Here is a 24053-nt window from a genome sequence, read left to right as displayed (position 1 = left end):
AGATGATCCAGGCTGGATTCTAGGCCCAATGCCTCCACTCCACCCCCACTAGACCAGCTTTCTCTCAAAAAACAAGGGCAAAAACTGCCATTCTTATTGTTGGCTAACTCATCAAAGGATCCCAAAATCCTGGGAATCTCTCTTTCCTTTACTCTCCAGGACTAAAAGCTAAACGAACTCACGTTCCAACAGATTCCCTAGAAAAAACAAAATTCCCAAAAGTGGATACGGGACTGGAACCTGTACAGAGCCACTATAATGCCACTGCAGAATCACACAGCAATTCATTGCCAAATCCTTTCACATACATTACCCCCGAAGAACCACAGCTCACGAAAGAGAGGAGTCTGAACTCCACATCAGATCAAGGGAATTGTGCCAGAATGAGAAGAGCCTCAGACATGAAGCAAAGCAAACTTTGCAATATTCAAGAGAAAAGGAAATTTCCTATAAGCCTCAGGGAACCTTTCCCAGAAGGTCTCAGGGTTGCTGAGAAAGGAAAGGGTTGCTGTGGGTCGTTGTTATAAGCTATGAATTCAATGTCATCATTCTTAAAGGTCGTCAGCTACATTTAGATTTTGTTTTCCCAACAAACCAAAGGAAAAATGTCATTCAGGATCATGAGAAAATGCTGGGCAGACGGCATGCTGGGAAAGTAGCTTCCCACTTACTGGGGTGAGTGATGAACTATGGAAGCTCCTGCCTGTCCTCCCTGCAGCATTTGAATCTTAGGCTGCGTGACACATACCCTACATAATCTTCTTTCAGGTTATCACTGGGGTTTTGTGGCCGAACTTGGGTTTTTTCTGGCTTTTTCCTTTTATACTGAAAGTGTTTCTAAGGCAGTATGATTGCTAAGACGACCCGGAGGAAAAACAAATGTTAAACCAAAGATAAAGCACAGGAAAAGAGTAAACCAGTAAGGCTAAAAGACTTCTATATTTAGTAGAAAGTATGCCAAATGAGTTGTTTTACTTCCTAGTGCAACAGTGCTGGATTGGTTCCCTTGGTTGATGATACAGAAGCAATATATAACATTGTTTCTAAACTGCACAACTTCAGACCCCTATGACAGTTACTAAAACCAGGCTGACTGAAGACATTAAACAAAACTCAGATTTTTATAAAACTTCAGAGACTACCAAACTTTTGAACTCCCAATCCCTATATTAATGATATCACAGACCTAAATGCTTCAGCTTCCCAAGGGAAAATGAGAAACATCAAGTTCTAGAACATACAGACTCATTTTGTTTCAACAGAATTCTTTAAGTTCCATTCAAACAAAACAAAGATGTTATAAAAGCCCAACATCATTGGTGTCAAAAATTAAAGTTTGTTTCTAAGCAGTAACACAAATTAGTCACATTACTTTGAAGTAGCCTTGAGATTGATAATTTTAAAAGAAACCCAAGAACAAATATACCACTTCAACAGTCAAATAAAGTTACAGCAATTAGTCACTGAAAAAACACATATTGACTAATTCATATTTATCTGTAAAATGTCAAAAATATCTGCCCTGCCTACTGGACAAGATGGTTGAAAATGAAAATCAAAGTGAGACAGCATGTGAAAGTACTTAATAAGCACGTAAATCATAACATATTGTGTAAACTCTACCGCTTACTGACTTGTAAAGAATAGTTACATGTGAGTAATGCTGTAGCTTGGTATGGTAAACGAGTAGGAGACTAGGTGTCATTAACCTACGGTCTAATCCTAGTTCAACCATTAAGTGCTAATAACCTCACTGTAATACAGATCGCTAATGCCCACCGAGCACCACTTCTTCATCTGGAAAGTAACAGAATTGGATTAGAGGGGTCTGAAGTCCCTTTAGGCTCTGCTACTACGATTAGTAATATTTCACATCTAAATTACTGCTAGCGGGACTTCCCTGGTGGTCCAGAGGTAAAGAATCCGCCTTACAATGCAGGGGACACGGGTTCGAGCCCTGGTCGGGGGAACTAAGATCCCACATGCCGCAGGGCAACCAAGCCCGCGCGCCAGCCAAGCCCGCACGCCACAACTACTGAGCTCGCGCGTCTCAACTAGAGAGCCCACATGCCCTGGAGGCTGCACGCCACTAGGGAGAGAAAAACCCGCAGGCCACAACTAGAGAGAAGCCCGTGCACCGCAACGAAGAGCCCACACCGCAACAAAGAGCCCACGCCGCAACGAAAGATCCCACGTGCCAAAATGAAAGATCCCGTGTACCCCAACAAAGATCCCGCGTGCCGCAATTAAGACCCACGCAGCCAAGAATAAAATAAATAAATAAATAATAAATCTTAAAAAAAAAACTAAAAATAGATAAAAAAAATACTGCTAGTCTAAATAACATTTCACATTACTAAATATTCTCGTACGTGCCACCACGTCACAAGCGGATGCCCCACCTTTCCTAATTCAGCAGATATAGCAGTGATACCACTACCTTTGGAAACCTGTGTGCAGACCTGTGAGCGGCTCAAAGCACTATTACCTACTTCTTCACAGTGTGGGTCAAAGATTAAATGAGATGAAGACGCATTTTATCCCTCATTTATCAGACTAGTGAGCTGAAGCCAAGATGAAGTCATCTATGGACAACTCGCAGAAGAGTGAAAGCTGGGAGCAGAAAGCAGGTGCAGGGCTCTTCTCAATCAGGGACAACTGAGCATCTGAAATGGAAACGCACCAGGGCCGGTCCTCTCATGTCCAGTCTTCTGTGGCATAAAGGAAGGCAGTCCCTGCTTCAGCCCATCTGCTAACCACTAGGCACTGGTCTTTCTGTGTGCCAGGGATACGGTAATGAACGAAAGGAAAGTCCCTGGCCTCTTGGAGCTTACACTGTGGGTGGGGAAGATCCACAAAGTAAATGAATAAAATATAGGGTATATTATAGTGGCAAGTGCTATGGAGAAAAATGAACCACGGAAAGGGAATAGAGAGCATGTATTTGGTGATTTGCAATTTTCTTTTAAGCCAGCTGGATGTCACTTACAAAACTACACTAATACATCTAAAGTAGTTTTCCTAACCATTTCCCCAAACAGGGAATACTTTGGATACAGGGAAGACGCTGGCTTGCTGATGCCAATTTTATATTGACTGCTCAAAGCTCTGAACTGCCAGCTATGAGATATCTGTCATGTTGGCAATCTAAATCCACACTAATGACAACTCACCCCAACCGCACCTTTAAATCCACAAAGAAAGAGTGCAAGTGGATTTAAGAGAGCCAGGAGGAGCCAGAAGTTACCAGAGCGCTTGAACTGCTTCTGACTTAGCACAAATGTCTGCCAATGCAAAGGTTAAAATGCAGTTTGTGTGCCGAGTTCTGCTAGGACAATGCACTAAGAATGCAGCGCACATCATTTTGCCTTTTCTGACCTGTCAATTATAGTGACATTCTCTACTATTAGTCTATATTTAACCAGCTTACTAGGCAGTTTCTCCAGCTTCTAGCATTTTTTTTTTTTTTATTGAAAGAGTAACCCAGTTTGCAAGAAAGTTGCTGTAACATAAGAGCCCTCTCAAGATGTGACACACTTGTATGAGCACTGTCCTATCAACCTTTAATTCACCTCGTTAGCTGAGCTGGCAAACCAGGTTAAGCTTTGTTTTAAATGCTTTCTGTAAGTCGCTAAAATCTCATGGTCCTCGGGCTGTAACAGCATCCTGAGAATTACAGTAAGTCTTTTAAAATGTGCTACAGCTTACTTTAACGTCTATAACGCACTACCCTTCTCTTTAAAAGGAGTTCCCACAAAGGGTGGAAAGTCACTTTTGCGAAGAACTTGGGGCTGGGGGGGAGGGGGTGTCGGATCGTCCATCCTAAGAAAAAGATCCGACAGGGTTTTCCCTCTGCCAACACTCGGAGAGGAGGTATTTGTTTGGCTTCTCCGCGGAAGGGACGCTCCCTGGCCGCTTTCGCGGCGCTGGGCCCGGCCCACTATGTGTCGATTTGGAGGCGAACGGCCGGCAAACTTCACCAGGGATCCGCGGGCTGGGCCGGGGCGAGGAGGCAGCTCTTCCCGGGCGCCGCCCAAGCCCTGCTCGCGGTCGCGGGGCCGGGTCCGGCCCAGGACGGCGTCTGGGGGCCTCCGGGGTTCTGAGGCCCCGGCCAGGGCCGGGCGGTGGGAACTCGAGGAGGGAGGGCGGGGGGACTGAGGTCCGGGGTCAACTCCAGGGGGAGTGGGGTCCTGTGGGGGGCACGGGCCCGGCCCGGCCGAAGCCATAGGAGCTGTCCTGCGGGGAGGCAACGAGTGGGGCCCGGCCGGGGTGTCTGCCGGGAGGGACACCGCGCTAAGCGGTGACCAGAGGGACCCCGGCAGCTGGGGGGTGGGGACCAGGGGCTCCGGGGACACGCCCGCCTCGCCCCGCCCCCGGGCTCCGGGCAGCGCGGCCCCGCCCGGCCCCCTCTTCACCTGATGTACGGGCTGGCAGCCGCCAGGATGTTCTTCTGTACCGGTATCTCCTCCCCGTCGAGGACCAGGTGCGCGTCGCAGAAGCGGGACTCCTCGCGGAAAGAGCTGAGCGCTCGCAGTAGGCGCGTGGCGTGCTGAGGGTCTGACACTGCGCTGCCCTCGGCCATCGCGGCGCCCGCTCCTCAGCCCGCTGGTCGGGCTCCGGACGCCGCCCAAACGGACCCCTCGAGCCGCCCGCGTCCAACGCACGCCCCGTCTGCACAGCCCGCTCGCGCCCGTCTGCCCGGGCCGGCTCCCAGCGATGCGAGCAAAATCGGGAGCCTCCGGAACGCGCCTGCGCCGTGCGCCGCTCGAGAGTCCGGCGCCTTTAAGGAGCCGCGGTGTTGCGTCATTTCTGCGCGACGCCCCTGCGCCTTTGTGCCCTCCCTCTTCCCCGGCGTCGCCGGAGGCTGCCAATCCGAAGCCTCGTTCCTCCTACTGAGCTGCTGGTCGCCGAACGGGCGGTGCCGGGCGCGGTCCGCCGCTGAGAGCGATCGCTGCAGCGATGGAGGGGTGTGCGGGTAGGCTGGCACTCGGTGGTTAAGCCCGTGGTCTCTGGCGCCGTGAGTCTGAATCCGAGTCTCGGCTCTTCCACTCACTAGCTGTGTTACCATGGGTAAGGTGCCCATCCGTAATTTGTCCGTCTGCAAAATGAAGATGATATCTTAGTGTTGTTGCGGATTCATGGGAGATAACGCATGTAAGCGAGGGCGCGGTAGTTGTAGCGTTCACTATTTACGAGAGAAAAGGCGCTTCCCAGGTAAGAGCATAGAGACCCGAGAAACCAGGCCTTGAAAAGAGCGTTTGGGTTGCCGGCCAGGGAGGAGATGGAGCAGAAGCAGGGCCTCCTTAGCAGTGATAAGGAAGTTGGTCTTGATCCCGTAGGTGTTAGGAACCATGAGAGGGTTTTTAGCAGGTCGTTTCACGATCACTTAGCCGCTGCGTGGAGAATTGGTGTGTGTGTGGGGGGGGGGGGGTTGCCAAAGGCAGAAAAGTGCTTAAATATTGCCGTACTTGAGGGAAGAGAATGGTGGCCTGGATGGAAGGGTGATGATGGAGGTGGACAGTAGTGGATGGATGTAAACAAATAGGCAGAATTAGAAGGGAGAGGGAGTCCAGGATAATGTTCTGGGTTGAGTAACTAATTGCATGATGTTGGTACATTTCAGAGAGAGAGAGAAACGCTGAAGGGGTGGAAGGTAGAGAGGCCAGATGTTCAGATGTGACCAGGCTCCCCACCCAATGAAGATCAAGGTGGTGACAGGAAGCAAATCTGGGGCAGCTTGGCCTGCAGAGCAAGCCCCATGCTGTCTGAGGTTTCTGGGAAGGTTGCTAAGGGCACATGGGAATGTGGAATGTAGCACCCGTTTTGTCCACACATTAGGGGCTCAACAAGCTTATAAGAAATTAGCAGTTTTACAAAGGCCAAGGACCAAAAGAATATGTTCAGTATTCCAGATAAGGCAGGATGGGGTTTTCACTGGATCAGCTCAGGCTTTTCCTTCTGTCAACTCAGAGGCTCCAATAAAGTCTTGGATCTTTACCCTGAACCAGTCAAGGATTTGGGGTTACTGGTGGGAATCAGGGTATATAACTCTGGTGGCGTAGTCACTGGCAAAAGAAGAGATTGGGAGAAGGACGTTACTAGCGGAAAGTCCAGACATTTCCAGCTCAGTATTATGGATGAAATGATTAAAACGTCTAGGATTGGCTTCCAAACAAAACAAAGGGATGGAGTGAAGTGGGTGGAGGTATAAATGAATCAAAAGTGGCTATGACAAAGTGAGAGAGTGGCATGGACATATATACACTACCAAACGTAAAATAGATAGCTAGTGGGAAGCAGCCGTATAGCACAGGGAGATCAGCTCAGTGCTCTGTGACCACCTAGAGGGTTGGGATAGGGAGGGTGGGAGGGAGGGAGATGCAAGAGGGAAGAGATATGGGAACATATGTATATTTATAACTGATTCACTTTGTTATAAAGCAGAAACTAACATACCATTGTAAAGCAATTATACTCCAATAAAGCTGTTAAAAAAATAATAATAATAGAAAAAAAAGTGGCTATGAGTTACTACTTTTAAAGCCGGGTCATTGGGTACATGGAGATTCGTTGTACTCGTCTCTATATTTTTGTGTATGTTGTAAAATGTCATGATACAAAGTCAATAAGATAGGCAGCTGGAGCTTATCTTCTCCGTGATACCTGCCCAGTATTCATGGGAGCAGTCAACACTTCTTTTTAAAGTTATTGCTGTACTTTGAACGTTGCTCTGGCAGGAAAATTACTGTAAGGGGTTTATTTATCCATGTCTCCTGCTAGCTTGTATATTTCAGTGCATCTCCATTTCTAGGTGCCAAGCTCACTGCCTGGCCCTATTAGTGCTCAGTAAATGTTGGATGGATGGAGGTATTTTAAAAATTGTGAATATCAGGCATTTAATAAATGTTTTCTGAATTGCAGTCTGTTTTCAGTTTGTGTTTGTCTTCTTTCTCAACTGGGTCGTTGTTGGAGCCAAAAATGATATATATGACAGAAAGAGTTCCAATCAAATACATAGGTGTTTGATAAACACTGATCAATTACTTGGAATGCTGGTCTATTCTTCAAATGTCAGAGGTTCCAAAACAAAACAAAGAGCTCAAATAACAGAATCACCCTCAGGTAGCCAGTTTTTCCAGAATGGGAGTGTTGCCTTAGTTGAAGTAACTGGAGGTGAATGGGGATTAGTCAGGCAGGCTCTTCCTGGTAGAGGTAACCTTCTCTGGTGTTTTGACAGAAGGAAGGTATGGGAGAACTTGGGCAGAGGGTTGTAGACAGACCAGGATCAATCAGGGGAAAGGTAGTTGCTGGCTTGAGAGTTTCCCCTGTGCAACAGGCAGCAATTCGGCAGAAGATCTTATAAATGCTCTCCATTCCACCCCCACTGTTTGCAATATTCCCCACCAACCACCTGCCTGAATCATTCATATTCATCCTTCAAAATCCAGCTCAGTGACCTTCAGAGAACCTCCAACCAGTTTCTCAGGGCAGAGACCCCATGCTGTGCCATGGTCATGCCTTCTGTGCTGCATTTAGCTCGCTGCACTGTAATTAACTGGTTTATACGCGAGCTCCTCCAGGGTAGTAGCTGTGTTGCGTTTATGTATTCCAAGAGACTTGCACAGTGCCTGGTGCTCAGTGGGTTATCCCTGAATGCGTCCCGTAATCTGTTAGAGGTGGCAAGTTGGGTGAATGAGCCCAGGAGGCAGGATATAGCACAGTAGGGGCAGGTGGGACCACAGGGAGCTGAAGAACACAGCCCCTGTGTCAGGTGGGAGGCTTGCCCTCACTTCCAGCTGATTGCTCCAGGTGATGAGGGCCCATGGGTGCCAAATCCAGCGATTTTTCAAGAGATCTGAAAACTCAGATCCACATGTCCAGTGTCCCAGTTTTTCAACATTAGCCACGAATTCCATCTGAGAAAAAAAGATACAGCATGTGTCTGCAGACAGGATCTGGCTTCCATTCATTTCCAGAGGCAATCAGAAGACCATCTTGGTTTACTGAGAAGGGAGTTAACAATCGAAAGAATGCTAGATTCTCAATAAAAATTGTTGAGTTGAACTCAAGTGCCCCAAAAAACCTCACCTTGGTTCGGTAGGGAAGGAAGAGGGCCCAAGTGTGGGAGGAAGGACTTGTGGGGCAGCTGCTACCAGAGCCACTCCTGGTTAGACCATGGACTGTTTCGCAGCCTTTCTTGATATTGCTCAAACCGAGCCACCCTTGATATTGTTTATGGCCATCAGAGTGGTGTATTTAGTGTTATTGTTTCCCTACATTCCATAGATAACAGACATCAGCTGTTGTGAAATGTGTAATCTCAGAGATTCGATACAGTCCCAGCAAGTTTCAGTCTCTGGTGGCTATAACTATAGCCTCTTCAGAGGCTAAATAACCCCAGAGAAAGGATTCTTTTTTTCCTCTGAAGACTAAAAAGGATGTTTTCACAAGATACTAACAGTAGTCATTCATTCAATAAGTATTTATTAAGCACCTGCTAATATGATACCTGTTGCAGAGGCACTGATGGTGAAAACAGACATAGTTACCTCCATGGTATCATTGTAGGGACTTTTTATTCTCTGTGCTTTTCTGAACATGTATCATTTTACAGTCAGGAAAAAAACACGTTTCATTTGCAAAAAGAAAATACTTTGCTTCAAAAAATGAACCCTCAGAAGAAAGAAGAATCACCTTGGAGTTTGGGGTTTTATTTTTAAATAAATGTTAGAAAGAGGAATAAGAGTCCAGGAGAAGATAATGCAAAGAAAAAAATTAGTAGTTTGGAAGCGCTTTGGAAAATACTGCCTTCAGTGGATTCATTTTATTGAAGTGAAAACTGAAGCAAGATGATGAAGGACTCAGTCAAGGTCATACCTGTGATCTAGTTGGGCAGGACAGACAGGCCCAGAGCTTCTGCCTTCCAGCCCTGTAAGCTTTTCCATTACACCAAGTTGACTCTTCATAAACATTAATTTGGTTGAGGCAGTCTCTTCTGATTCATTTTAAGGCAGTCTTCAAATATTTTATTAGGTAAATCTGTCATTTGTCCAAAGCTATATATAGCTCCTTTCTTTCCGAGAATCTGAGCTCTTCCAAATTGCTGAGTCAGAGAACATCTCAGTATTTATAACCCTTGAGAGTTGATTCTATATATTTACACAATATTCAGAGAAGTGTCTCAGAAACCAGTGAACTAATTAAGCTGTAATGAAGATAGTGTATGTTTCTGGGCAAATCCATGCTGTATTCCCAGCACCTGGCACAGGGCCTGACACACAGTAGGTACTCAATAAATATTTGCTGAATGAATAAATGTTAATAAGTAGGGAGAACTGGGATTTTTCTATCCACAAGGGACTACTTCGCTTGTTTTCCACAGTACCCCCATGAACTCCAAGCTGGTCTATGCAACAGCAGGCTAACATCTCTGGTTGAAAATAAACTCCTGATTTCACCCCTTAAACCTAATCATTCCCCAAATAAAGTGGTAGCATCATTCGTTTAACCAAGGACAGAGATTTTGGGACATTCTTGCTCTTTTTTCTCATGCCCTTCATCCAATTCACTAGCAAACCCTGCAGCTTCTCCTGCAGACTGTGTCCTGAGTCCAGCCTCATCTCCTGACCCCCACCAGTACCACCTGAGTCCAGCCACCAGTCAGCTCCCCCTGGACTCCTGCAATAGCCTCCTAGGCTGTGCTCCCTGTTCCTCTAGCCCGCTTATGAGTTCTTTCTCACTGTAAGTTAATCAGATCCAGTTGCTTCCCAAAACAAAACCCTCCAATAGCTTCCAATCAAACTTAGGGAAAAAAAGTCCAAAGTAGAAAGCCCTGAGAGATGTGGGCCTCGTACTTCCTCTGTGATGTCATTTCCTACCACTCTCCTCTCCCTCGATGTGCACTAACCAAACTGGCCTTCTTGCTGTTCCTTGGACAGGCCTCACAGATGCCCACCCCAGGGCCTTTGCACTGGCTGATTTCTAAGCTTGGAAATGTCTTTCCTCATATTCTCAGACTTTGATCTTTCCTTCTTCTTCTTTTTTTTTTTTTTCGGTACACGGGCCTCTCACTGTTGTGGCCTCTCCCGTTGTGGAGCACAGGCTCCGGATGCACAGGCTCAGCGGCCATGGCTCACGGGCCTAGCCGCTCCGCGGCATGTGGGATCTTCCCGGACGGGGGCACAAACCCACGTCCCCTGCATCGGCAGGCGGACTTTCAACCACTGCGCCACCAGGGAAGCCCTGATCTTTCCTTCTACATACATCAGAGCTCAAATGTCAGCTCCTCAGAGAGGCCTTCACTTATCTTCCTGTATAATGAATGCTTCCCTCAACCTCCTTCATTTTTCCTCACTGCATTCAATGAGTACCTAAAATAATATACGTTTATTTGTGTATCGTGTGTCTCCTCTGATTATAAGTTTCATGAGGCCTGGCAGGAACTTCCTAGTTTATTTATCACTGTATCGCCAGCCTCTAAAACAATGCATGGAATATAATTGATACACAATAAATATAGACTTACTGAAAGAAAGAAACAGACTGAAGGAAGGGAGGAAGGGAGAAAATCTTCCTGGATCTTTTCATCCCTTGCTGCCTAACCTGACCTTGCCAATGTGGAGAAAGATGAATTATCAAGAGTGATTCAAGGGACGTGAAACTTCCAAGCCTCAGAAGGTCACGATATAACAGCTATGGGCAGAGGTCGCCCCAGTTACTTCTTTCAAACCAAGTCCTGTGCAAGAACCTTTATTTCCTCCTTCGAGCCACACCATTTTCCACTTTGTACTCTTTAAATTTAGTATGTTGTTGATATGCCCAAAAGCATGCAAAAGATACTCAATTTCTGTCCTCCCTCTAGAATTCTAGCCAATACGCTGCTGATTTATTCTGCAGCATTTATATCATGTAAGTCATTTGCCTGCTCCTTAGACCTGTTTTAACGTAAAGTCATTTGAATTCCTTTAAGTCATTGGATTTCCTCACTACCTCCCCACGGGGTCTCTTTCTCCTATTCTTGGAGGCTCTGGGTTAATTACTCCGCTTCTTCAGTTTCTCCCTCTGTAAAACTAGCATAATCGTAGTAACTTCCCAGAGCGGTTGTGAGGATTAAATGAGATGATACTAGTGAAGCACTGACAAGAAGGTCTGGCACATAACAGTGCTCAGCAAGTGCTAAGTGTTCTTATGTTTATGATCGCTGTCATCACCACAGTCGTCCTCCTGGTTTTTAATGGCATTTTTCCCAGCTCACGAATTATTAGCTTCTGGTTGACTTTCAAGTCAAAAATCTAGTCTCTTCACCTCTACAGTCCGGGCTCCACCAGCTACCTCCTCTCGGGTCTGGCTTGACAACTTCACGTCTCACTTCTCCCTGATGTAAATGCTGGACTGTAGTGAACTTTAATCTATTTTCTGACTCCATCTGCCATTTTCCCTTCCTATTCCAGCTCTTTAAACATCGCTATTCTACTGCTTTTTATTTCATGCTCCATGTATTGTATTTGATTTTTTAACATTTAAATTCATTCTTATATTTTCAGAAATATGTTAGACATCTTTGCCTAGCAAGGTTTGAAACTAATTAACACTTTAATATATTTATTATCTTGGAAAAACATCTTGATTGAGGTATAACATAAAGTGTACGGCTCAGTGAATTGTTCCATGTGGATACACCTGTGAACTCACCATCTGGGTCAAGATAAAGAACATTCCCAGTAACCCAGAAGGTTCCCTCAGTGTTTCCAGTTAGTACCTCCCACAGGAAACCACTGTTCTGACTTCTATCACTATTGATTGGTTTTTCCTATTCTTGAACCTTTGCATTTGGCATATTTCACTCCATACAGTGTCTTTGAAATTCTTCCATTTGTTACTTTGAAATTCTTCCATTTGTTACTTGTAGCAATAGTTGGTTCTTTATTACTGTGACTCTACCACTGCGTGACTATACCACCATTTATGTATCTGTTTCCCTGTTGGCAGATACTTGGACTGTTTCCAGTTTGGGGCTATTACAATAAAGCTGTTATGAACATTCTCAAACACGTCTTTGTTTGGGTGGACACATGCGCTTTTTTCCCTTGTGGATGTGCCCGAGTTCCGTTGCCGGGTCACAGAAAAGGCATATGTTCAGCTTCAGCAGACGCTGCCAGTTTTCCAAAGTGGCTGTACCAAACTACACTCCCACCAGTCATTTATGAGAGTTCCAGTTGCTCCACATCCCTCAATAATCGGTGGTGTCTTTGTTTTAATTACACCCATTCTGGTGAGTGTGTAGTGGTATCTTGTTGTTTTAATTTGTATTTCCATAACGAATAACAATGTTGGCACCTTTTTATATGCTTTTTGATCACTTGTATCTTTTTTTAAGTGCTTGTTTAACCTTTGTTTCATTTTTAAAAATTGGGTTTTCAAATCGATTTTTTTAGGAGTTCTTTTATTATGTATATGGAACACAAATTTCTTCTCCCAACCTGTGGCTTCTGGAGGATCTTACAGAAAACCCCAAACGCACTTTTTGGCCAACCCAATACTTTCCCCGTAGAACATCGGCGTAGATTACATTCCCTGCGTGCCATGATCCTGTCTTTCTCATCCTTCACTGGTCCCCCAAGTCCCTGTGCCTGTCTCATGAGGTGTCCCACCATCTGGCCCACTCCTCCCTCCCCACCCTCACCTTCTAGACCCACACCGCCCTCCATCCCAGACCCTGTGCACAGACCCAGCTCTTCATCCTGCCACCTCTTCCCTCCTGCCTGGGCTCCTTCTCCCATGACTTTGGTGCCTGAAAAACTGCTCGCCGCTCCAGCGCCTCCTCTGTGAAGCCTCTCTTTGTGACTTGAAATCTGCCTCTGGAACCAGACTGCTGGGTTCAAACCCTCCTTCTGTCCCTTTCCAGCTCTGTGGCCCTGAGGTTTAAATGGCCTAAACCTCAGATTCCTCACTGGGAAAAATTGTGGTTCCTGCTATATATGGTTTTGTGCAAATAAATGAGATGATCCAGGTACAACTGTTTAGCACAGTGTCTGGCACATAGTAAGTGCTCTGTAAATGATTTAAAAAAAAATGTCAAGGGGTTTCCCTGGTGGCGCAGTGGTTGAGAGTCCGCCTGCTGATGCAGGGGACGCGGGTTCGTGCCCCGGTCTGGGAAGATCCCACATGCCGCGGAGTGGCTGGGCCCGTGAGCCATGGCCACTGAGCCTGCGCGTCCAGAGCCTGTGCTCCACAGCGGGAGAGGCCACAGCAGTGAGAGGCCCGCGTACCGCAAAAAAAAAAAAAAAAAAGTCAAAAATAGTCATACCCATCACACTAATGACATTTATCTGTTAACATATTGGTCTTTTCACTAGACTGGGTGTTTCTTGAAATCAGAAGTCATTACCTTAACTTTTGGAGTTTGTGGAGTTCTTAGTGCAGTTTGCTGTGCAGGGAGATTTACGTCCATTACTCCAACAGATGTTTACAACAACCTGCAAGGTAAGTATTAGGATCTCCATGCCATGGGTTACAGAACTGAGGCTCCAGCCCACATCCCTCAGCTGATTCATAGAGGAGCCAGGATTTTGACTCCCTGATTCACTGCAAAGTTTTTAAGCCATTCATTGGACATTCTTGCCTCTCCATGTGTCCCCAGCACCTACACAATGAGCTTGGTAAATATCTGATGAGTAGAACTGAGTCTAATAAACCCCAACGTACCCAAGCTTGTCAGAAAAGAACATGGGTTTATCTGTGCTGCTGAAGTTTTGAAGCTGACCCACAAAGGCCAAGCAATTAGAGACTGAGATCCTTCTGGCATAACAGACAGTACCTAGAGCAGGTGCCTGCTTTCAACTTTTCCCTCTCAGGAAACAGTGGTTTTAACATCAGTAAGTTGAAGGTGTGCTCTTTAATTGACACAATGCTACTTTTCCAGAGGAACAGGTTGTCGCTTTTCACAAAATTTGTCCTATTTAATGAAACGTTGTTTGCTATCTTAGTTACCTACCATCTCACCAATTGCTATATTACAGTCCCAAGCTTTTAAAATGCTGTACCAAGAGTCTTGGGAAGATCCTTTTCAGGCAGATTCTGGAAGCTTGGCCTCTCCAGCTCAATTGTAAATACCTTGAGAGCAGGAATCACCTCATATCTGTCTTTATCTCCCATGGCACCTGACTCAGTTAGGCAGGAATTCAATAAGTATTTGCCAAATCCATTACTGCCTGCTTATTTCATGCTGGGGACTGGGCTAAGCCTTGGGAAGGAGAAAGGAGGAATCACATTCAGATCTTACCCTCCAGGAGCTTCTAGGCCAACCCAGGAGTTAAGAGTCAAATGTAAACAAAAAGCATCTGATATGGAAAACTGTGTTTGTAATGGGGATTATAGCAGAGAGCTACACTGGGGTACCGCCCTCCCCCCACCCCAACACACACCCAAAGCACCATTTGTACCTAAAGATTGCTGGGAAGTTCTTTGCTATTAAAATAAGCATGGACATACTGTGGAGTACACTCTAACATGTATATGCACTTTAAGGTAAAACGCAGATTGCAAGGTGCTATATTTGGTAGACCTGTGCCCCCACCTTTCTTTAGCTCCCCTCTCCTCTGCCTCCAGGAATGTTTTGGTGGGTGTGATGCTGAACACTGCTATTGGCATCAGACAAAACCGGGTTTTCATTCAGGCTCTGCTCCATCACTTTCTAGCTGTGTGATTTTGAGCAAATGGTCTGAGCTCTCTGAACCTCAGAGTATTCATGATTTTTATGAGGGTTAGTGTTTCATGTAAAGCTTTTGTCACATACACAGTAGCTTTTATGCCTGTTGTGAGAAAACAAGTGTGGGACGGATGGATGGATGGACGGAGCAGGGAACAGGCCAGACTTGCCACAGCAAAAAAGGCACATTCCCTCTGACATGAACACTTTGCAATTCTATAGCATTTTATACACTTGAAGCATTTTCATAATCACACAAAAATCAAAGAAAGTAGAGCCATCCCAATTCTACCTATGAGAAAAACTGAAGCCTCAAGAAATGCCCAGAGGGACTTCCCTGGTGGCGCAGTGGTTAAGAATCTGCCTGCCAATGTAGGGGACACGGGTTCAATCCCTGGTCTGGGAAGATCCCACCTGCCACGGAGCAACTAAACCTGTGCGCCACAACTACTGAGCCTGTGCTCTAGAACCCATGCACCACAACTACTGAGCCCTCGTGCCACAACTACCGAAGCCTGCGTGCCTAGAGCCTGTGCTCCCCAACAAGAGAAGCCACTGCAATGAGAAGCCCACGCACTGCAAAGAAAAGTAGCCCCTGCTCACTGCAACTAGAGAAAGCCCATGCGCAGCAACGAAGACCCAGTGCAGCCAAAAATAAAGAGTCTTGCAAAGACTGAGATCGGTCATCTTGAGATTTGAGCCACTGCCTGGTTCAGCATCTTTAACACAACAGCTTGGGGACTTGTTAGGCGATAGAGGATGGGGAGAAGGGGGCCTGCCTTTCAAACTGCTGCCTTTCCTTTCTGAGCTGTGTACGGCCTGTTAATTTGACCTACATGTTGTGAGACACAGAGTCACAGAATCCTCACGGCTGGGGTAGTGCAAAAGTCCTTCACTTTCCCTGTTGAGAAGCTGATACAAGCGATGGACTCTACTCTCCTTAAGAACATACAGACACACAAAAACTCACATACAGTTTCAGGAAGCCCCGGGTGCCCTGAAGCCCCTCCACCATGCCCCCTAAGGCACTCAAGCCCCCTCTACAGAGACCATCCTGAGCCTGACCAACTGCAGAAACCACAAGCTCATTTCCTCCAGCAGACCGGTAGAAACAGTAAAACCCAACATAACAAAGCCCTGCAACTTCAGCCAGGGACAACTCCCCCACCCAGCTCTGCAATCATCCGAATTCTAAGTCTATCCTTCAATAAATGTCCAAAGCCAAACCATCCATTTCCCTCCCAGACTTTTGCAAGTCTTCGTGGAGATAATTGAGGTTATCTGTGTTTTAGAAATAAAAATTGCCAGTGTGTTAATAGAACGGGGAGACCCGTGAACAGGATTAATACAGAGGTTACCTAGAGTCGATTGGCTTCACCACAGGCAACGCCTTCATTGTCATGAAAGCCAAGATTGAGCACAAAAGATAAAGAACCAGGTCAGCGGTGAGGGAAATTTGGTGAGGCATTCAGTTCATGTGTTCATTCAGCACTCATGTATCGAGCACTTACTACATGCCAGGCACTGTTCTAGACCCCCAGGATACATCTGAGACTAAAACAGAAAAATCCTCACCCTGAATGTAATCTTTGAGCTTACATTCTAGTGGGGGAGATGGACAAATGCCAATAAACATAATAAATAAGTCAATTTTATAGTATGCTAGAAGGCAAAAAGTTCTAGGGGGGAAAAGGAATTAAGCTGGATAAAGGGATCAGGAGTGTGTGTTCAATGGAGGAAGCAAGTTGCAGGGTTCAACTAGGGTCAGGAAACCTGCATTGAAATAACATTTGAGCAAGACTTGAAGGTGAGGAGACCACATACACATCTTGAAGCCAAGATGATGCCAACGACAATACTCAATGGCTAACATTCACCTATTCACTCAACCAATATATACTGAGTACATTAAGAGCTAGGTGCTTGTGGTCGGCTGAATAACGGTCCCCAAAGATATCCAGGTCCTAACCCCTGGAACCTGTGTATGTCACCTATATGGCAAAAGGGACTTTGCAGATGTCACAAAGTTAAGGATTTTGAAATAGGGAGATTATCCTGGATGATCCAGTGGACCCTAAATGTAATCATGAGGGTCCTTATTGCAAGAGGGAGATTTGACTTCATAGAAGGAAAAGAAGTGATGTAACAAACGTATGGATACCAAGGTGGGGAAGTGGCGGGGAGGGGGGCGTGTGTGATGAATTGGGAGATCGGGATTGACATATATACACTAATATGTATAAAATGGATAACTAATAAGAACGTGCTGTATAAAAAAATAAATAAAATTCTAAAATTCAAAAAAAAAAAAGTGATGTGACGATGAAAGCAGGGAAGAAAAGGTGAAGTGAGGCGGGACCATAAGCAAAGGAATGAGGGAGCTGGAAAAGGCAAGGAAACCGACTCTCGCCTGGAGACTCCAGAAGGAAGCTGCCCTTCTGACACCTTGATCTTATTCCCATAAGACTCACTGTAGACTTCTGACCCCAGAACTGTAAGAATAAGTCTCTGTTGTTTTATGCTAACAGTTTGTGGTAATTTGTTACGGCAGCCATAGGAACCCAATACAGCGCTATTTTAGACAGGGATATTGTAAGAAACAAAACTGATGGAAATCCCTGCCATGTGGGTGTCCCGCCCCTGACCACTCATTCTGCGCCTGGCACTGGCCTGTGCCTTTGATACACAGCATCCTTTTAACGATCACATCCGTCCTAGGGGACGGCTGCTATTTGAACTGAGACTGTGTAACTCGGAGACCCTGTTCTCTGACCATTGGAGGGTCTTCTGGTCACGCCCCATCAGACTATGGCTATTTTGGGTGTGCCAGTGATCTGCTTATGTCATCTCTGATGCCACTGGTCACTCTGGGTGCCTGGGACACTGTCCCCATCCTCTCTCACCACACCAGGAGGAAGGCCCTTCCGAAAGAGAGAAGGAACAGCCTTCGCTTGGGGCTTTACGAGTAGCATCCTCTGCATGAACTGCCCCCATAATTTTCTCTAACTCAGATGGTTAGAGGCAACTAAGAGGCAGACACTTCTTCTAAGGGCTACAAGAACATCATTTAATCCTCACTGTAGCCCTGCGAGGTGGGTTCTAATGTTATCCCCATTTCACAGGTCAGGAACCAGAGGCACAGAGAGTTTAAATAACTTATCAAAGGTCTTATGACTAGTGAGGGTTGGGAGCCAAGATTCAACCTCTTAACTGTTTTTAAGGCCCATAAATAAAATAGCTAAAATTTATTGAAAACTGCTATGCGTCAGGCAATCTTCATTTAACTTTCATGACTCTCTGAATGAGGGACGTGTACTATCTCTATTTTATGGATGATGAAACTGAGGCATCACCAGGTTTCGAGAGGATCAAAACCCAGGCAGTGAGCCTGGAGTCCCTGTTCCTTTAATTAACTACCCACTTTTTCCCAGGCACTCAACGAAGCCCTGAGGGTGAAGAAGTGAATGAGATTAAGACAGTAAAAGTAGTGGTTAAGAGGTTAGACTTGTGGTCTCAGGAACCACCTGTGTGACCTCGGGAAAGTTACTTAACTGTTCTGAGACTCAGTTTTCTCATCCCTAAAATGAGAATGGTACCAGGACCGACCTCAGGGCTGTTGCGAGGATTACATGAGAACCAGCACTTACAGTGAGGTGTCAACACACATCAGCTGATGTTATCCTGTTGTTACTATTATAATAAGCTCTGTTCCTGCCCTTAACCACAGAAGATGCACAAACAATGTAGACATCACTGTTCTTTCCACATTGATTCTGATGATAATTTAAGGAACCCTGAACTAGGCTAAGACCTCCTGCCTGCCCAACCCAAAGGGCAGACTGAAGACAAAATCAGGGAACCCATGCCTCTCACTGGTCCCAACCTCCTGGAATGGATTAGCATCTCTAGGAACACCCGTCACCCTCGGCCCTCCTGGGACACAGTAGATGTACTTAAGGAAAGAAAAAACCTGGAAAATCCTACCAGGGGATGTGACTCTGAATTGAACATGCATACACTGGACTTACCTGGAACTTCGCCAGGACCCAGCGATGAAGATGGAGGAAGATACTAAATCTCCACTGACTGAGGCTCCGTCTTGGTTTCCTTGTCTCTGAACCAAGGCCTTGCTGGAACCAGCAGAGAGCTGCCCTACAGTTTCTTTTCACTGGTTGAAGGAACAATCTTCAAAGGAATGGTGGAGGAAAAGGAGATACATTTTGTTTCCTGTGTGGAAGGAATATTTATCAACCCTACATGGTGACTTTTATGTTAGGACAATTGGATATCCATATGCAAAAAAATGAAGCAGGACCCCTACCTCACACTGTACACAAAAATTAACTCAAAATGGATCATAGACCTAAATGTAAGAGCTAAAACTATAACATTCATCTTTGGGACCATAGATTAAGTACATCTTTGGGACCATAGATTAAGTTATGGTTTCTTAGATATGACACCAAAAGCAGAAGAGATAAAAGAAAAATTAGATTAAATTGGACTTCATCAAAATTTTAAACCATTTGTATTTCAAAAGCACCATCAAGGCTTCCCTGGTGGCGCAGTGGTTGAGAGTCTGCCTGCCGATGCAGGGGACACGGGTTCGTGCCCTGGTCCGGGCATGCCGCAGAGTGGCTGGGCCCGTGAGCCATGGCCGATGAGCCTGCGCATCCGGAGCCTGTGCTCCGCAGCGGGAGAGGCCACAACAGCGAGAGGCCTGCGTACCACAAAAAAAAAACAAAAGCACCATCAAGAAAGTGAAAAGACTACCCACAGAATGGGAGAAAATATTGCAGAGCATACATGAGTAGATACTTCCCCAAAGAAAATATACAAATAGCCAATAAGCACACGAAAATATGTTCAGCATCATTAGTTATTAGGAAAATACCAGTGAAAACTATAATGAGACACCACTTCATTTTACCTAGGATGACTGAAATAAAAACAGCCGACAATAACAAATTAGGGAGGATGTGGACATATTGAAACTCTTAAATGCTGCTGGTGAAACTGTAAAATGGTGCAGCCACTTTGGAAAACAGTTTGGCAGCTCCTCAAAATGTTAAACATATTGATACCATGACCTAGCAATTTCACTCATGGGAATATATTCAAGAGAAATGAAGACATACGTCCACATTAAACACTTGAACATGCGTGTTACTCATGACAGCTCAAAAGAAGAAACAACCCAGATGTCTCTCAACTGATGAGTGGATAAACAAAATGTGGTATGTTCATACAATGGAATATTATTTAGCCACAAAAGGAAAGAAGTACTGATTCATACAACAACATAGATGAACCTTGAAAATATTAGGCGAAGTGAAAGAAGCCAATCACAAAAAACCCTACATATTGCATGATTCAATTTATATGAAATGTCCAGACTAGGCAAAGTCATAGAGATAGAAAGTAGATTTATGTTTGCCTAGAACTGCGGGGAGGGGATGCACAATGAGGGGGGACTGTTCATGGGTACAGGGTTTCTTTTGGGGATGATGAAGATGTTCTAAAAATAGACAGTGGTGATAGTTACACAATAGTCGATATACTAAAAATCACTGAATTGAATACTCTAAAAGAGTGAATTTTATGGTATAGGAGTTAGATCTCAAAAAAGCTATTATTTAAAAAAATTACTGGGAATTCCCTGGCGGCCCAGTGGTTAGGACTCCATGCTCTCATTGCCGAGGGCCTGGGTTTGATCCCTGGTTGGGGAACTAAGACCGCACAAGCCACGTGACGTGGCCAAAACAAAAAAATACTGTCGGTCCTTGAAGAAACTATTGGAGACTTCTCTTTAGTTAATGCCAATTCCACTTCTTACCTGAGTACAGATAAACTGGGGTTCTGGCTGAAACTTGTCTTTTCTGCCATCTTCTATGCCACAATTCTACGCCCACAGAAGTTCTTGGTAAACTTCTACCTTTAGTTTACCAAGCTCTCTCCTGATTCCATGCCCCTTTCTTTATCTGCATTGCCCATTTCACCTGGTTACCTGCTACCATGCTTCACATATCAGCCATCCCTGGCTCCTGAGACAGTATTGGGGGTCCCCGGGGGTTCCCTTTTTACTGCCAGTCCATTGAATTGTGTTGGTTTGTTCCTTGGTGCTGTGTCCTTCACTATGCTATACGCTCCCTGAGGACAGTGGAGGTACTCGTTCTGTTGACCCTTACATGCCAACATAATCTTGGTCATCACTGAATGAATGAGTGAGTGAGTGAATATATGCTTGAAAAGAACAAGTATCTGAATGGAGTGGAAAGATACAGAGGATAAGAAGGAATAGAGGAAAGGAAGAAGGGAGAATTTGGATTAAACTTACATTCTCATGTACCTACTTTTTTTCCCTATTGCCTGAGAAATGTGGATTTCTCAGTCCTATAGCCACATTGACCATCTGAGCCTCTCAGATTCTAGAATGGCTTCTCAGTTTCCTATGATCAAACCAAAACCTTTGGCCTTTCAAAGAACACCCGAACCTTGTTTTTCCACTCTTTGGCTCAGAAATCCAAAGTTGGGAATCTAGCTAAAGAAAATAACAATAACAAGCACTTTAATACAGAGAGGGATGTGGCGTGGACCCTAAAAATAGACACACATTGTATATAATACAATCTGGCATTGTTTATAATAGTCAAAACCTAAATGTCCACCAGCAGGCGGGTGTACATCCTGCCATGTCCCAAAGATGGAATAATATGCACCCATTAGAAGAATTTCATGATCTGGGAACATCATTGTATTGTATAGTAAGTGAAAAAAGCAGGTTATAAACTGGTGGGTTACAAACCTATCACCAATATGTAAACTGTGCATAGAAAAAATTTTTAAATTTGGGAAAAAACACACCAGAATGATTTCAGGGGTTTTCTTTCGGTAGTGGGACCCTGGGTGCCTTTCTCGTTTCTTTTTTTAACATAACGAGGTGCTCTACTGTGAACATATATGACTTTTATAATCAGAGAAAACAACACCCCCTAATTCTCTCACTCTTTCATGGGAAATTCACTCAACACCTGCTTTGTTCAGTCAACCCACATCCGCCTTCAGATTCTCATCCTGACCTTCACCCTCAGAATCTGGGCAGGCGCTCCCTCCAGGAGGCCTTTCCTGGTCGCCAGGAGGAAGGAAGGCTGGCTCATCCCCACCTGTCCCAACACAGGGCTCCCCATCTCTCCCTGCTCACCTTGTCCAAGAAAACTCCAGCCTCTCTGCTGGTGCTTGACCTCGAGAGACTGCTTCCTGCTGCAGCCCGGCAGCCAGGGCAGTGGCCCTGCGTCTGCACCTGGTCGCTGAGTCCAGACTCCTGGAAGGAAGCTGAAGAGCAGAGGCCATTGGTCTCACTGTCATTGGATGATGAGGAAGGCGGTGATGACTCTTCTGTCTGCATGTCCTGATTTGCCATGGGAAAGACTTCCCCCGGCCATTTGAAAACCATCCAAACTGTCTTTAAACAGCTGAAGAAGTGATCAAAGGTGTTTTCACTTAATCTGGACAAGCAACCTTCTCAATAGAGTCAGCCCACTGCTCGGTAGCTTTGGGAGGAAACGAGTACAAACCAGTAATGCGGATGGAGCTCGAATGCACTTGGATTTTTTGTGAGTTGATTTGTCCACGTATACATCCAGCTTATTCCTGAGATGGAATCAAATTAGAGAAACCCTTGAAGGAAAAATTAGTGGGTCAAACATCTGAGGGCTTACCACATACCTGACACATCTTAGAGCGCTTGTGAAAAGCTGTGGCTTTATCAAAGGAATAAACAAATCCAGGGTGATTTTTCCTGCAGAACTTCCTGGACATGCACTACACCCACATGAAGCATAACAAGGAAGGCTCTGAGGATAAGACGGATGGTCTCGGCTTCAAGAAAGGTGCATGCGTCTTAGCTCCTGTGGCCTTTTGAGCTAATTACCCTGGCCTGTGTCTGAAATATGACAGAATTCAGGATCAAGGCAAATTGGACGTCCCAGCATTGATCTTTGGTGTGTCTGAAACCAAGAAGAAAAGATGTGGTGTGCCAGGCTTCCTCATTGGTCTGGTATTTTACCTGTCTTCCTAAACAAGGAAAACGAACCACGGACATACTTTTCTTCCCCGCAGAACTGCGTCCTTTTTCATGACTAGGTCTGGGTATTGTTTGGCAATGGGAATTCAGTAGAATAGCGGTGGGGAAGCATTTTTTAAATACCACCCTCTTCTCAAAAGTTTAAAGTAAAATAATGAATAGGTGAGTGACTGTCCCATTTGTCAACTCTTTTCCATTCCTGCCACCCAAATGCAGGCCTCCATCACATGTTTCTTAGGCCACCATGGTTGACATTTCTTTCCAATCCATCTTATCAAGGCTGGAAGTACTGAGGTCTCCAGAGGAGAAGAGTAGATGTTCTTCATTCTGCCATCCATGGAGTTTGGGTTTTTGTTTAATGGGATCTATGAGCTGAGCATGAAATGGAAATGCTGGGATGGTAGAGGAGTTTTTGAGGAACCAACAGGGGAAGAAAGAGAGGAGAGATGAGGGACAGCTGGGAGAGGAACCCTTGTTGGGAATTTGGGGGTGGTGTTCCATGTGAACTGTCTTCCTTGTCTTCCCAGGAGATCCTCAGTAAAATATCCTGTTATTTTTTTCTTTTTTTAAATATCCATCCCTTTTTGGTACATTATGGAGTTGGATTTCTTTGTTGGCGGAATTCATTCGTTCAACAAACAGTTAATTTGTTGGTAGAGCCTGCATCTACCAGGCAGTGTTCTAGAGGATAAAGTAGTGAATAAAACCTACCCAACACAGGACAACTTGGATGAAAACAAACAACAACTTGGATAGCACTTCCCTGGTGGTCCAGTGGTTAAGAATCCGCCTTCCAATGCAGGGGATGGGGGTTCGATCCCTGGTCGGGGAACTAAGACCCCACATGCCACGGGGCAACTAAGATCACGTGCTCTGGAGCCTGCGCACCACAACTAGAGAGAAGCCCGGGAGCCGCAACTAAGACCCGACGCAGCCAAATAAATAAAAAGGAGAGCAAAACAACAACGACAACTTGGATGAATCTCCAAGGAATTCTGCTGACGGGACCCCCTTTCCTGTAGGGCTCTGGCACGCCCCGCCACCCTGGTTCTCAGCATCAGGCAAGACAGGACTCAATCCTGGATTCCAGCCCCTCCATGCCCTCCTGCAGTGGGGGACGCCCACACCAGTCTGCTGTCCCACTGGGTGTACAATGAGGCACCTGGCGGACTATGAACCGTCTAGCTCTGCCCCTCTGTTTTACTGCCTTAGAAGATCTTCAGAGGAAAGAAGCCATGTAAAATTAAAATAAGGTCTGAAAAG

At 45.5% G+C, this 24053-nt stretch overlaps 1 protein-coding gene across 1 annotated transcript in view; it reads right to left on the bottom strand.

Moving 5' to 3' along the window:
- GAN (gigaxonin) overlaps positions 1–4764 on the bottom strand; it is a 54990-nt gene extending 50226 nt beyond the window's left edge. The window contains exon 1 of the mRNA XM_060000445.1: positions 4416–4764. Coding sequence (XP_059856428.1) covers positions 4416–4582 — 167 coding nt within the window. The 5' untranslated portion in view covers positions 4583–4764. The remainder of the gene's footprint in view (positions 1–4415) is intronic.
- Between the last annotated feature and the right edge of the window lie 19289 nt (positions 4765–24053).

This window comes from Delphinus delphis, chromosome 20 (assembly GCF_949987515.2).
Source record: "Delphinus delphis chromosome 20, mDelDel1.2, whole genome shotgun sequence".
NCBI lineage: Eukaryota > Metazoa > Chordata > Mammalia > Artiodactyla > Delphinidae > Delphinus > Delphinus delphis.
The sequence above is the reverse complement of the archived record's forward strand: the minus strand, read 5'-3'. Positions and strand labels throughout refer to the sequence as shown.